This window comes from Scomber japonicus, chromosome 12, assembly GCF_027409825.1.
Source record: "Scomber japonicus isolate fScoJap1 chromosome 12, fScoJap1.pri, whole genome shotgun sequence".
NCBI classification, from domain to species: Eukaryota; Metazoa; Chordata; class Actinopteri; order Scombriformes; family Scombridae; genus Scomber; species Scomber japonicus.
The window spans coordinates 23,473,872-23,488,097 of record NC_070589.1 but is presented as its reverse complement, the minus strand read 5'-3'; the positions used below and the strand labels follow the sequence as shown (position 1 = coordinate 23,488,097).

Genomic DNA, 14,226 nt, shown 5'->3' with positions numbered 1-14,226 from the left:
GCCAACCAGCTATTTCTTTTTGTCCCAGCATGCAAAAGTGAAGAGCGCAGCACATTTGACAGCATTGCTGTGATATAAACAAGAAGAAACAAAGCCTGAACACTAGGATCCTTTTCAAGCTGCAACCCAATTCTTACATCTCTGTTAGTCATACTCAATGCCATTTTGAAAGATTTTATTCATGTTTTTTTTATTTATTTGACAGTGTAGACAGGAGAAGTAGATAGGGGTGTGACATTCAGGGCATTATGTTTGTGTTTGCTATTAATATGTTGGTAATTATTATATATTTGTAAGGTTGTCTATCACCATTTCCTTGGGGCTAAGTTGGCAATCAATTTAAACACATACTTAAGCTGCATGCAAGGAGGATTCTCTGGTTTTAAATGTTGATTGACCTACATTTTTTGTTAGTAATCACATTACTCTCACCTTTCTGTCATGTGCACACATCTCAGTGGACATGTTCATACCTTTACTTTAATTAAAAGACAATAAATCATCAGATCCCGTGTGGAAGTCATCAATTTCCACAGAAAACACAGTGAAACACACTGCATTCTCCACGGTAACATTTCATCAGATACATGTCCCAGCAGTTCCTATGAATACCGGTGAAGATGAGAGAGTAAAGCACATTGTTCATTGAGTAGATCAGAAACTGTTGGTTGTAAATCCATCGTATCAAACTCACTGATGATTAATGCGTGTCTGACTACTCTCTTCAGGTATTTCAAAATTGTGAATATTTAAATGTTGTGATTTTGCTGGTTTAGTTACATCTAACTAGCTTTGCATTCTGTGTAAAACAAATGAATTACAGATAAAATATTAGGGGCTGTAAAGTTATATTGCATGACATGAAGTACAGAAGCTGAGAATGGCTGTCCTTGCAATTTGTTTTTAATGCCGTTATATCAAGATCGAGACATAATTTTTTCGTTATCTCAAGAAGACTAGATTGTTATCTTAAGACAATTGACACATTATTACGTCAAAACAAAAGTCCATTTCCTCTTGCTCAACATTTACAATGTTTTTGAGACACAAGTAGTACCATACCAGCATAAATAGATGGTGTCTTGATAACTGTATTTACTGATTTAAGCCAAAAATGTCAGATCAAGAGGGACCCATAAATATTAACAGCAATATTAACAGTTCATTAACAGTTTATTAAGGACGTCTTTGTTACGGCCAAATGGCAGGTTGCTTATCTCCTGGTCATAAACTGATGGAATGTTTAATGAAGGAGAATTACCAAACAATACGTTTCAATTTTATTAGACTTAACGAGAGAAAAGAAATGCGGGTGGAGAGAGGGAGAATATAAACTAATATATAGTGGAGAATAAAAACATATGACAGCTATGAACCCATAACCCTAAGAGAAGACAGGACTAAACCAACAAAAAATGAGCTCCACCCATAATAAATCACCTGATACAGTAAATTGTCTTATCTCAATAAATTGACCTTTTCTCGGTATAACAAGATCTCCAGATAAGGACATTAAAAAAATGTTCAAGTACAGCCATACTCGGCTTCTGTCGGAAAGAAATATAACAATATAGCAATAAAGATTAAATACACCTCCATAAATTTTCTATATCAGTTTATTCTGTTCAGGGTCATGGGCATGTGTTAGAGCTTCTGCATTTTCCATTTGCTAAAAATGTTTGATTGTATGGATTGCAGCATTTAAAGAACAGCTTATTTCTTTTTATTGCAGTGATCTCAAACTTGAACTAAAAGTAAATTCATAGTGTGTCCAAATGTTTGACTTGTACTGTCAGCAAAAATGTTTAAAGGTAAGATGATAATGAAACCTGAGACCAGATCGCACATCCAATACAGGGAGCTCAGCCTTAAGGTAAATATTTAGATTGCAACTTAGGCTACACACTCCTGAACTTTGTCTTATTTTTTACAACTCTTCACATTTGTCCTCTTTTCTTTTTACATAATGTCACTTGGTTTAAGAAAAGACTGCTTAGAAAAGTGTTAACGATTAAATAACACTAATAATAATGTATGGCTCCTTGTATGTATATATATAATGCTATTATCATTATGAATGTGTAACATAATAAATATAATATAGCAATATAATGTGTAATAATGTCACTAAAAAATTACTGCTTAAAAAATGTTAAAGGTCGAATAACACAGAATAAAGTATCAATGAAAGTATTATAACATTCATGTGTATATAATTACTCTTAATGACACTGAGCTGGAAGTGATATACAAGTTTATTGTCATAATGCTTTGTGGGAACACATATTACAAGACGTATATACAAAATGTGTGAAAAGACAGACATTAAAACAATTTTTCTATGACACATTAAAAAAAGTCACTTACATTCAAGAATTAGTGTTTGCAAATATAGAAGTATTTGCTAGATTTCTGGACACACGCAAGAATTTCTCTAAATATTACATTTATACATGATTTTAATTCACACTCCATCACCATTTAGATAATTGAACAACTTATTTAGTGCCTTAAAATGCAAAAAATATGGTCACAAACATTCTCATTGAAGCAGCAATGTTATATTAAATGAACTCAAATGTAATGTGTGGTAGCTGGTTGGCATTAGCAGTCAGTGTTGATGTTCTACTCAAGTTTTGACCCTTATTGTGAGGCAGCATAAAAGCAAAAGTAATGCTACAAGATTTCCATGATGAGCTCCTCCTCGATTGCCCTGCAGTCACACACCATAAAACCATAAATCCTTAATGATGGAGACTTGCCAGATGGTGGAAGATGAATTAGGGCTACTGCAGCTTTTCTACTCTACTGCCGTGGTTAATTTCGCTGTGGAGAACAAAGACATCCGTTTGAATACCACTTTACACTTATTAATTTGACTTTAAATGTTCAGGCTAAAAACTGTGTTCAGTCATCACCTTCCCGACGGGATTCCTGTCTTTCTTTTTGTCAATCCTCTCCATTAGTTCTGACACCCATTGGTCCTTTGGGTTTGCACAAAGCACACGTCCCCTCCTCATGGTCAAGCTAAAAGATAAATAATGCAAACAGATGTTAGTTCATAATAGCAATAATTAAGAAACACTGGCAAGGCTTTTATTGCATGTGCACTTACATTACAGCATTGATGTTGCAGCCTCCATCAGTCTCCTGTCGTCTGTATTTCATGACATGTTTCAGAGTTTTGTCTCTCAGTTTCTTCACATATTTCAGACAGCAGTCATCATAGGAAACTGAAGGATCAGAAATCCAGTATAGCACAGTTAGCCATACACACCAGTGCCAACACAGTATGTATAAGAAATAATCAATCTGTAATAATCAAAGTTCATTGAAATAAGTTTGTTAATCAAAAGGCAATTTACGCAATTGGGGAGTGCTGAAGGCAATAAAGGTGAAGACACATCCTCCCACGCAGGTATTTAGGCAATAAAGAATAGACCCTTATTTTATCTATGCTGTGATACAGTACTTTACTGGGTCTTACCTTGTGCCAATGCAAGATAGATACTGCATAAGATCACCAGAAAGCACAGCGCGTTGAACCGCATGGTGCAATAAGTACAGTTGCAGCTCTGGAAAAGAAAGATCAATGCAAAGATATATAAGGTTTACCTGCAATCAGCCTCATCTGATCATTTCTCCTCAGCTCCTCCTTCCCTTCCCTTTAACACCTGAAACTTTGAACCTTGAGCAAATATTGCACATTGATTCTGTTTGTTATGTATTTCTATATGAAACGTTCACTTTTTTTTTTACAGTGTAGACAATCTTTGCACGTGTTGAATGAAGCAATCATGGTTCTAAAACATTATCACAGTTGATGTCCACACATGTTTGCTGAATTTCTGCTTTCTTGGGTTTTTGGTAAAGAATAAAATGTATTTAATTGCTTTTTGAAGATGCAAATAAATAATTTATCATTAAGAAAAATCACATATTCACTGAATCCTTGAGTTAAAGCATGTAATTATAATCCTTAACATAATGAAAATTTGCCTCTTGGCTAAATCAGGCAAAATTATATAGATGCCATACATGGACATCAAATTAATGTGAATTGATGTGCAATAGGAATTGCAATAATGATAATAATAATAATAATAATAATAATAATAATAATAATAATAATAATGTGCAATAGGAAATAATAGAGGAAAGTGCAAACAGTTAAATAAATCTGTTTTTTGTTCTATTTCTTAAAAAGACAAATTATTCAGGAAACTCTAGGTAAAAACAAAGCAATGCGTCCTATATTAGGATTACAGGTCACTCACCTGTAGTGCTCCAGATGTGGTTTTTGAAGCTCTCTTCTTGTGTCTGTCAACCTTTGCAGGTGCGGCTCTCTTATAAAGCACTGAAAAGGCATTATGCCAAGTATCATATTACCATTACTGCAACAAACCTTTGACCTCATCTCATGTTTCTTTTCTTTTCAACCCAACACCAAAGGGTGTTGTTTTAGTTTCTTCTCTCTAGATAAGATTATATTCAAATATTAATCTTACCAGGTGTGATTTAGTAAAACAAGTGTAGTCAGAGCTACTTTGTGCAATGATGATTTGCAATATTCTTAAGAAGTAACAGCTGAAAAGGAGCAGCATACATGCATAGGAGTGGGGGGGCATTTATTATGTGCAAGCAAGAAGAAGTTCCACAGACTGCAGCTCCCAATGCAGGTACATTTATTTAGGATATCATCAGTGTGACATTTCGAGCTCCTCTTCAGACTAAAACATTTCTTAATTTTCTTTCTTTCTTAATCTAGATTCTGATAAATATAAATATATATAAACATTTTAAATATAAAAATGTAAGTACGTAAAAAAACACATCATGCAAGAGAAATAACTGCCACATTGCCTAGGGTTGTTGTAATTGGAGTGACATTTGGATATTGAGAAATCTTATTGAGAAGTCCTCCATAATACCTGTTGAATGATGGTATAATTTGGCACATTTATTCTTACATAAGTTGCCTTCAACAAAACCTTGCACTTAATGAAAGCAAGTAACAGAAAAGATGGGAAAACAGACTCAGGCAGTTTCTTTTTTTTCCCCCTTAAAAAAGCTGCTGTCGATTAAATATTGATTAAATGATTGTTCCTCAAATAATGTTTCTCTTTCATTACAAACACTTTCCTTAATAGCATCAATAGCATGGAAAGAATTGTTTATATTTTATACACATGCACACACAAATGTACATTCATATTGTATATCTAAATGCACACTACATACTCTTATAGCAAATTATTATATATACATAGTTGTAATGTACTTACTATAAAAATTGTGGAAACAAGAATAGATAAAAACTCAGTATGTCTCCTTCCCCTTTTAACTCATCCATTTTCACAAATTTAGATAACCGAATCAACAACTAGCCAGATGCAGGGTAGTCAGTAATTAACTCTTTATACATTACTTAATATTACTAAAACAAACAACCAAAAATCTGTCATAATGTATGACAGAGAGCTGTGCAATTACTGTGGAATACTTTTTACTATGAGATGTGCTTGGAGAGGGCAATATTTCCATAGATGATTTAGATACATAAAAAATCAGCAAGTAGTAATGATTTATTTAATGTCAATTACATACAAACAAGATAATAACTTTTAATCTCAAGTTTACTGAGTGCAAGTGCCCTCTGGGTCACAGGTTAGGTTAATTGTTAACTCTAAATTGCCGACATGCGAGTGAGTGTGAATCGTCGTCTGTCTCTATGTTAGACCTGTGATCTGTCCAGGGTGTATCTGTCTCTTGCCCAATATCTGCTGAGACTGGCTGCGGCTCCCTGTGACCCTCAAGAGGATAACTGTAAAGAAAATGAATGAATGAGTGCCCTCTCCATGTTGGGGCCATAGGTAGTTAATTCTACTAGTAAATAATCAAAATAACACCACTGCTCTATCAAAATGATGGTTGGTGTTATACATCCAGTATGAGATGCATGGAGACATCTTAAATATCTTTATTTAGAAAACTGTTCCACCTCTTTAATTGTTCGAGTATTCTTTCATGTTTCAAAAAAATATAGAGCAGCATTTTAATTCAAAATGATTCATCTTACCAGGTGTGATTTAGTAAAACAAGTGTAGTCAGAGCTGCTTTGTGCAATGACAATTTGCAATATTCTTAAGAAGTAGCAGCTGAAAAGGAGCAGCATGCATCCATATGAGTGTGGGGGGGGGGGGGGGGGGGTAGCATTTGTTGTTACTGAACAGCTCTGCATGTCAGACACAGTAGAAACAGACTATGTTTCTTTGTATACTGAATCATGTTTTATGCTGTGATAAATTCTTTTTACTGCCCCTGCTTATCATTTTATGCATCGATACAGAAACACTGCCTATCACTTCGACAGCATTATGACAGTGTAATGAAAGTATTGCTGTCACTCATTTACTTGTAAATGTCTGTGGAACTCCCCAACAGATGGCAGTCAGACAGCTTTATTGTTTTATAAAGGCTTTATCTCAGGAACAATATAGTTTAGCTGACCTGACAAATCCGACCAAACGGGCACACAGAAGGAATTACCAGGTCATTAGTCATTGCACTTTTTAAACCATTAATGTAAAACTAATGGCTTACATGTCATCACTGGTTGTCATATATGATGACTGATCACCTTGGAGATTAATGTTACTTGACAAATAATTGATTTTATTGCAGTAAATATTACTCTGACACCACTGTTACTTATTAATTCAAGTAATAAATCAAGAAGAATTGAGTGAAGTGCAATTGACAAATATAGAAGTTGGGGATTTAGGTTGTTACAGTCTGTTCTCAATCCTCCCCAAAAAGGATGTTGTTGTGAAAACACACCGGTCTCATAGTAAAAACTTTCTCAGCTCGTCAGTATTCTCAGGAGAGCTTGACTATCTGTAGTCATGAGTATGACATGTAGTATGACACATCAGTTGTACAGAGTCAGACATGAGATGTTCTTCCAGTCACATTGTGATCCGACAGTTGAGAGGTTTTGGATTAAAACCACTTGTCAGCATTGCCATGTTGCGTATCCATCCTTGGCTTTTCCTGTTAATTCATGAAAATAGGCTGGCTGTGTTTTTTTCACATGGAATTTTGTTGAACGCTTTGTGACAGATATTAATGAGCCTAGAGTGCCTGGGTGGACATATGATAGTGTTGTTCAGTGTTTATACTCTCTTCGCAGCACTCAGATTCAGCCATCTAAAGTCCAATGAGGCGTTTCATGGAACAGCCCTTTCCATTTTCTATGTCTGCAAGCGTACTGGTGTTCAATTCAGTTGTTTATTACTCTGCTCCTTCAGAACCCACAACTATATGTATCTATGAATTTCCTCTTTCTTCCCTGTTGCCACCCAGGCTTTAAAGCTGTTTATCTAAGTTTGGCTTGCTATGATTTATTCCCAAATTACCTCAGTCAACCGTACGAATCTGGTCTTGTTCCTGCTAACTGTGTGGGTTCGATCACAGTACAACAGAGCTCAGAATGTATTTTGGCAAAACAATCTTTTTTTTGAGAGTTGGCTGTGATTATCCCTTTTCCTGATTGCAATTGCATATTCTGCAAACCTGATGGATTAATGGCATTGAATTTTTGTCAGAAGATGATGGTCCACTGCCAAGGGCACTTGGGTGAAGGCTGCGCGATGATACACTGTGTTGTCTTCAGCATTCCTTCCCGACAATATGATCCGTTGTTTTATCCCATCACTGTTGCTGTCATTTGGCATCTCCATGAAGCCATTTATCAGTGTGTGAAAAACTTTCGTTTGGCACAAAGTACAAAAAAAGTAGAGTAGAGAGTAGAGATGAGGACAGAGCTGAAGACTCAATAATGAAACTGATTTAAGATTTATTGCTGTTGCAACCATCCTTATGTCAACTGTATGTACCTGAAAAAGAAGAAATGAAAACAAAACAAGATGAAAATAAGCAAAAAAGACTATTTTGCTGCTGGGGGCATAAATGTGATCAGCAAGTTTAATACAAAGCAGTCAGATAATATATTTATTTGTCACACATAACTAAGAGAGGTCAGGGTTTACCTAAAACAAGGATCTCCTACTCCTGGGATAATGAATCTAGAGAGCCAATCAGTGCAGCCATTCATTTTATAATACAGTATGCTTCTAACATACTAATTAAGAATAATGACAGATTAAGGCAACACATATGAACAATGTTTAAAAACTAAAACAAAACCATATCCTGTGAAATGGTGTCACTGCAGTACTATGTGAAAGTACTGTACAGTTTCTTTCAAAAAGAAATGACCCCTGCAAATGATATAATCACAATAAATGGTACTTAACGAATGGTAATTGGTAATAAACCAATTAGCTGTTAGTTATGGAGAGAACTGAAGGTTGATTTGGTTGAAGTTTAACACAGAGGCGAGATTGTTGATGTATTTTGTGATTTTATTGGTTGAATTTTTTGTCACATAAACTGAAGCACAAAAAGGCCTTTTTCATGGATCTTTATTTATTTATCTACATTTTGAAAATAATATTTTTCAAAATATCCATCCAGAAAAGCATGTAATATGACCACTTTGATGTAGAAGAATCAGCTAATCAGAGTTAATATGAACTAAGCACACAACCAATCAATCTACTGTACATGCAGTGCCAACGCACAATGTTGTCTGACCATTATGTAGAGAAGCAGAAGGTAAGGTTAGGGTGATGGATGGTGTGAATCATGTCTGACTTTTGTGGGGGGTTTTCAAACCATGAACACAATCTTTCCCTAAACTTACCATATCATAGTGTCCATTCAGATATTGTAGACAAGTAAGGATTGTAAGGATTTGAAAAAAACAGATTGAATCTGGTGTTTTGCACAATTGTCCAATATTAACATAATTTCTGGCGGGGTTGATGGGTTAAAACACAAAAATATACAGTATGTTGATGTGTCAACACTGGTAATTAATCTGTCGAGGGCACCGCAGGTCTCCCAGGTTTTATTTTCAAATTGTTCAAAGTGAAAAGTCATGCAGATTTTATGGTTGGCTAAACTGATTGTTTTTTTGGGGGGGGTTTTAACTATTGTTAAGTGTCGCTTTTCATCTGGCATTTGTATTTTATCCTAATTTATTCATCACTCAGATGTGGTTAGTGCTGCCCACAGGCTGATATCAAATATAAAACCACACAGCAAATAAGTTAGTTTTGGGTTCAGTGAAAGAATGCATCATAATTACTTTTGCTTTAAAGCCAGATTTGAAACAGTGTGCCTGCGGTGGTCTTACAGTACTTCAAAGCAGTCAACATATCAGAACTGTCTGTTTGATTTTTTTTGTCTCAAATGGATTCTGGTGGAATCAAGTAGCAATTTTTACTGTTTCAACAATATTAAAGAGATTGTTTGTTACCATCCAGTGCGGCTAAGACAAAAATGTGCAAACATTAAGCTGGAGTATAATTACAGTTTAATTTGAGCATACTTCCCTAGCCTGCAGCCAATAGAAATATGTTGACTCAGATTTAAAGTGGACATTGGCTACGGTGATGGATAACAAGAGAAATGAAAGTGCTGTGAATGCAAGCACAAGCCAAGCTCTCTTTACATATGAGGGCCTTCTGTGGCAAGCAGCATAAACACATGCAGTGGCTTGTTTGACTTGTGCCCGAAGGGAAATTCGAAGTATGTTTCGTTCTGAAAACTTTTGGTCGACATTGTGCAATGCAAACTCTGATGAAATGTGTTCTACTCAGTGTTTTTAACCATAATTGAACTGACAAGGCAATGTTTATGGTAGTGTCCATCCAGTGTTTTCTGTCTGTTTCTGGCATTTGGTCACTTTCAAGGGATACAAAATATGAGGTTTGTGTTGCATTGACCGTTACTCCACAGCCGAGAGAGTATGTGGAATACAGAGAATGTATGACAAAAAAATCTACACATATCATTTTAATGCCATTATCTCAAGATCATGAAATAATTATTTCATTATGTCCGGATGACAATGCCATTTTTTTCATGGTAAGAGAGGCTGATATAGAGATTTGGCAGTTTCTATGTTTAGAAATGATGCACACACACAAAAAAAAAGATGAAAAAAAAAAGAAAATGGGAGTACTGTATATCTCAATTTACAAATGGTATGTAACAATCAATGTAGCTATGACTCTATTGCTACAATACAGCACATATTGTGGGGTTTTTCACAGTTAACTTCAGTTAAAAAATACACTGTTATGCCAATTACATTTCAATTTGATTTGAATGGTAAATACACTAAAAAAATATGGTATCCCGAGCTTGAATTATTTTACTTTTACTATTATGGTTTTATAGTTTTGCTGAAGTGTTTAAGCCGATACATCATAATATACAGATTTCATAACTGTCATCTTCATATTTAGGTGCTAGTTTTCCCTCTGGTGGCGGGTGAAGTGAACTGCACTGGCTTCACACAATAATAGAGACCACCAGAAAGAAAGTCTCTCAACCTCATAAATTGTATACAAAATACAAAGCTGTAAATATTCATACGAAAACAGCTGGATTATACAAAAATGCCTGGCGATAATGGCTAGAAAAAGGTCTGAATTTGGATTCAAGGTTCATCTCTAAAAAAGTGACTCTTCTGAGTTTGAGCAGAGCAGAGCAGCATTTCTGTGTTTATAGTTCTGGGAACATAGCAGCTCTGCAGAACAGCACATGATGCTGTCAGGTCTGATTCACAGCACACTAAATGCAATCTCCTTAAATGCACCAATAAAAGAACAGGGGACAAGTGCAGGCTGGTATAAACAACTCTTTTAAAAAAAAGACTTTGCAAATGTTTTATAAAGTAGGAAATGCTTTCAACATGTTTGTTAGACCTTAAGGATACACAAGTGTTATGGAAAAGTTGAAAATAAAACACAACAGGCTATCTTTAATTGAATCTGGTTAGTAAAAATTACACATGCTTGACATTACAGGGGCATACCAAAGAGTTTTAGGGTTTTGTTTTGTGTTAAAGTGTTAAAACTTCCTAGCCTGGCTAACACCAGACCACATTTCAATCTCATGTGAGATTGAGCGAAGTAGAATCTCACTGGAATGAGAGCATGGGTATACCCAGGCTAAAAACTTACACTTATTGAAGTTATTTGTATGTTTTGTTTGAAAACTGAAAAAAACAGAATAAACTTTTAGGACAACAAAATTCTCACTCACTACAGTTTACACATGAGCTAACTTACTCTTTGGACTGGGTGAGAAAACACAAAGCAAATCAATGCAGATGTGAGAATAATCATCAATAATCATAATCTCCAGCTTTCACAGTATGACGTGACACTGCACCACCATGTGTACAAATTTAACCATGATGATTATAGGAGAGACAAAATCTGAATCCATCAAATGTGAACAGGGCATTGATCATTTACCTTCCCATAGCTGGTTGCCATACTAAAAACCACCAACTGTGACACTTCTGAGGAAGGCGGTGGCACTAAGCTGAAACTAGAGAGGTAAATTTAACAAGTATACTTGTGTATCAAGAAAGAAATATTCCACAATATACCTGACACTAGAGGGTCCACTCCTCTATTTTATTACAAAGTGTATGGAATAATTACTATTTGATTTCCTTTTTTGCGACTGACTCCCCCTCCTCTCTATCACATATGACTCAAAGTATTTTTCTTTGCTCCAGAAGCCTTTTTTATTTTTGTCTTGAAGCAAGGAATGTAAGATTCCTCAGGAACGTCTCTTGAGGTTTATTGTTGCACTCTGGGCATCTTTCATCTTGCTGTGTGGCTGCTCTTGCCTGTGCATCTTGACCAGATCTGTGCTGCATTTCTGTTGCAATTTGTCTCATCCCTCATTGCCTTTGGGGCCCATTTGTCGTCATCAATCATGATCCCAAAACAATGATTGATGACAACTGAGATATTTCCGTGACAACTAAACAAACTCTATCCTCTGAGGGAGACTATGAGATGTGGTTATGGTGTGGGTTTTTTTTTGTCAAACTATTCTTTCTACAGGGTCAGTAACTTATATTCTTATGTAGTATGTCTGTGCCACTTGGTAGTGAGTTTATGCCAGCTCATCATAGTTGGTAACACTTTTGAAATCACAGCGTGCTATCACATTTCTATAGAGCCCTGTGGAGCTGCTGTAGTAGCAGGTTATACAATCCAAGCAAACTTTAAAGGACCAGTTTGTAATTTTTCAAGTTGATCTTAAAACAATTGTCAGGTGCCCAAATATTTTTCTTTCTTGGCATAATCTCCATGGTGATTAAGATCCCTTCATGATATGCTCACAATGTAAGAGATGGAGACCAAAATCCACAAGCCTTTTTTCCTCCTGTGCAAAAATGTATTTAAAAGTTTATCTGAAGTTCCAGTAAAGAACAATGCAGCTAAGTTCCTTTAATTAAGATAACGTTTATTAAAATAATAAATTATAAATAATCATTTAAATGTATTTTTATGTGTAAAAAGTCGCATTTTGGTCACAGTTAAATGCATATGAAATATGATGCAGATTTGGTGCGCACTCTTGTAACCAGCGATTGTTGACTTTGTGTGCGTTGTGATGCAGACTCAGACCAGGATGTCTTTGGAGTTTGAGGTAACAAACAGACAGAAAAGATGCTTACTTGTCCTAAGTAATAATAAGCAGAGATTTTGTGTAATTATAATACATAACTGGAGCACTTTGGTAGTCAAGTGGTTACAGCGTGTGCTACATAATTGCAGTGTCCCTGGTTCGACTCCGACAAGGGGTCTTTGCTGCACACCCCCCCCCCCCCCCTCTCTCTCTGTTTCCTATCAGTTTCTACGCCAGCTACTTTCAAATAAAAAGGCAAAAATATGCCCAAAATAAATCTAAAAACTAAATTATAACACATAACTGATTAATATTTAACTCAACACATATATTTCTTACTATATAATTAACTCTGTTACACTCTTACATGAAATGAGGGAGGGAGGGGGCAAACTAGGGCCCCTAAAAAACTAGAAACAGCCCTGCTGAGGAAACATAGAAAGGGAATTTGATTAGAAACACTGTAAATGTGGCCGATATAACCCAGACTGATGAAGCTGATGAAAAGTTGATGAAAGTTTCAGGTAAACTTTTAAGAGCCTGACCGATACTGGATTTTTGGGACTGATGCCGAAACTGATATTAGAAAGTGAAACATTTCTGATATCAATATATACAGTAGGCTAATAATCTTATTTATACAGAATATCTATCTATCTATCTATCTATCTATACTTATACTTCTATCAGTTTAACAATAAAAGCTGCACTGAAACAGTAAACTTCACTGAGAATTTAATAGCTTATTATCAATAACTAAAAATAAAAAAACACAAAAAAGAAAGAAAAGAACAAAACATATTTACGTGTGTGTTAAACTTGAATTAAGGAAAGGGATCAGATATACAACATGTTAAAGATAAATAAATATTGGTGCATACTGGGCAACATATGCACCAATACGATATATCTGTAAAAGGCCAATATTGACTGATATCACTCGGGCCCTAGTGTGGATTCGCTGTGGATTTTGGCCCTTATCATCACTTACACTGAAAGCATATTAAGATAAGATAAGATAAGATAAGATATTCTTTTATTAGTCTCACAATGGGGAAATTTACATTGTTACAGCAGCAGTGGATAGCAAAATAGAATAGCTATAAGAGAAGCAATAAGAAAAGAATAAAGAACAACACATAATAAGTACAAAAACAATAAGAACAATAATAACTAATATGTAATATGGAATAAAGATAATCGTGACATTATTTACAAGAGTAATATTGGTATTGAGTGGTAATATACCAGAGGTGATATTCTTATTGCACAGATTCAAGTGAAATAAATATATATGTATATTATATGAATATTGCACACAATTGAAATTATAAGTATTGTATTAAATTTGAAGGGGATCCAATGTGAACAGAATGAATGATTACAGCAAAGACAAAAAACAATCTCTTTCAGTGTTAATTTAAGCACCTGGTTGGTGTTTTTACACAGAAAAAAAACTTGTGAAGCCATCCATTATATCTGTTCCTGGTTTAATCATAGAGACACTGTTTGTGAAGCTTACAGACGGGCACGGGGGGATAGTTGAGAGGAGGGGGGCATTAAACAGTGGCAATGTGCTCTCTTGCCACCGATGAAAACATTTCTGCCTCAACTTGTGTTATCTGCGCGGTGGGTTGTGGGTGTGTGAGCGTCGAA

The 14,226-nt window shown here is 35.3% G+C and overlaps 1 protein-coding gene across 1 annotated transcript; it reads right to left on the bottom strand.

Moving 5' to 3' along the window:
- Positions 1-2,817: 2,817 nt before the first annotated feature.
- Positions 2,818-3,551, bottom strand: ccl25a (chemokine (C-C motif) ligand 25a). Its single transcript, XM_053330758.1, has 4 exons — positions 3,488-3,551; positions 3,116-3,233; positions 2,919-3,027; positions 2,818-2,826 (listed from the first exon to the last, which is right to left on the bottom strand). The coding sequence occupies exons 1-4, from the start codon at positions 3,549-3,551 to the stop codon at positions 2,818-2,820; spliced, it is 300 nt and encodes a 99-aa protein (XP_053186733.1).
- Positions 3,552-14,226: the final 10,675 nt, after the last annotated feature.